The 1799-nt window shown below is 44.6% G+C and overlaps 1 protein-coding gene across 1 annotated transcript; it reads left to right on the top strand.

The window, feature by feature from the left end:
* The first annotated feature begins 312 nt into the window (after positions 1–312).
* LOC118663278 (olfactory receptor 52L1-like) lies at positions 313–1302 on the top strand. The gene has a single exon (XM_036322730.1). It carries the CDS (start codon positions 313–315, stop codon positions 1300–1302), a length of 990 nt encoding a protein of 329 aa, XP_036178623.1.
* The last annotated feature ends 497 nt before the right edge of the window (positions 1303–1799 follow it).

Here is a 1799-nt window from a genome sequence, read left to right as displayed (position 1 = left end):
AGTAATGCCAAGAGTTAATACAGAAAAACCTTTGAGTAGACAGTTCCAAATTACAAGTAATTGAATGGCAGACTTTAAACATGTCTCTAAAATCAGCATATGCTTACTTATGTCTGTAAATGAAGTGAGACCTATGCTAATTCAGATATGAGGATGTCTCATCTCTAAAAAAGTTATTTCAAGAAAAGGAAATGTTCTTCCTTGTATCTTTATTCCCTTTATTCCCTTGTGTTGCAGTTTAAGCCTCTTTCTTCTTCTCATGAAGATGGCAGCCAGGTCTGGACAATGTGATAACCCACCAGCAATGGAGAAATGATTTTGGTTTCTTTTCTCTCTCCCCTTTCTGCACCATTCATGATGACCCTTAGTAATTACAGCTGGAGTCCTCTCCATCCTTCTTTTTTCCTAATTGGCATCCCAGGTTTAGAGGAAAGCCAGCACTGGATAGCATTGCCACTGTGTGCCCTTTACCTCTTTGCTCTCGTGGGCAATGTCACCATCCTCTTCATCATCTGGACTGACCCATGCTTGCACAAGCCTATGTACATCTTTCTGGCTATGCTATCTGGCATTGACCTGGTCCTGGCCTCCTCCACTGCACCCAAAATGCTTGCAGTGCTCCTGGTTGATGCCCATGAGATTGGGTATACTCTTTGCCTGATACAGATGTTCTTCATTCATGCGTTCTCTTCTATGGAATCAGGTGTACTTGTGGCCATGGCTCTTGATCGCTATGTAGCCATATGTCATCCTCTGCACCACTCTACCATCTTGCATCCAGGGGTCATAGGGCGCATTGGAATGGCAGTGCCGCTGCGGGGATTAGTCCTCCTCCTCCCCTTTCCTATCCTTTTGGGGAGACTTACCTTCTGCCAGGCCACTGTCATAGGCCATGCGTATTGTGAACATATGGCTGTGGTAAAACTTGCTTGCTCAGAAACCACAGTGAATCGAGCCTATGGGTTGGCAGTGGCACTGCTTGTGGTTGGACTAGATGTCCTGGCCATTGGTATTTCCTATGCCCTCATCCTCCAAGCAGTGGTAAAGTTACCAGGGGTCGAGGCCCGATTAAAGGCCTTTAGTACATGTGGGTCTCATATTTGTGTCATCCTGGCCTTCTATGTCCCTGGAATGTTTTCTTTCCTCACTCACCGTTTTGGCCATCATGTGCCCCATCATGTTCATGTTCTTCTGGCCACACTCTACCTCTTTGTGCCCCCTGCACTCAATCCATTTGTCTATGGGGTGAAGACTGCACAGATCCGCCAGCGAGTACTCAGGGTATTCTACATAAAAGAGTAGATATCAATACATTTTTTTTTCAGAGGCTCCTGCCAAAGACACTGCCTATGGATGTATTGGTGGAGGCCATTCCACAGTTAGAAGTCCATCTAGCCCTATTAGTCTCATGGCAAAGTAGTCATGAGCACTTGGTTGCACAGGGGATTGAGATGTACCTGGATAGCTGGATTTGTGAATATTTCCTGCATTCATTTTCCTCCTGATCCCAACATTGCCCTACTCCTTGTGATGGAGAAACTGGTAGATAGGATAAATTGACTCTGGATATGATATTTTTCTGACTGTGCAACATCACACAGAATGCAGAATGTGTGGTTTTAGTTTTAGAGTGCCCTCAAATCCTAAAATTGCTGTGAGCTCTAGGTCACTGGACTTCTGTGTGGTAAGGGCCCTCTCAACGCATTTGAGATGTTCACAGTGTGTGAGAAAGGTACTGTAATCGGTTCTAAGCATAAAATGTTATAATCCCTAGTTAAAAAAGTAAAATAAGCCTGTAT

This window comes from Myotis myotis, unplaced genomic scaffold (genome assembly GCF_014108235.1).
Source record: "Myotis myotis isolate mMyoMyo1 unplaced genomic scaffold, mMyoMyo1.p scaffold_m19_p_10, whole genome shotgun sequence".
Lineage (NCBI taxonomy): Eukaryota > Metazoa > Chordata > Mammalia > Chiroptera > Vespertilionidae > Myotis > Myotis myotis.
This window is presented reverse-complemented; position numbering and strand designations above follow the sequence as displayed.

Excerpts from the sequence above, each read along its gene's own strand:
- LOC118663278 (XM_036322730.1), top strand. The coding sequence starts at position 313 with ATGATTTTGGTTTCTTTTCTCTCTCCCCTTTCTGCACCATTCATGATG.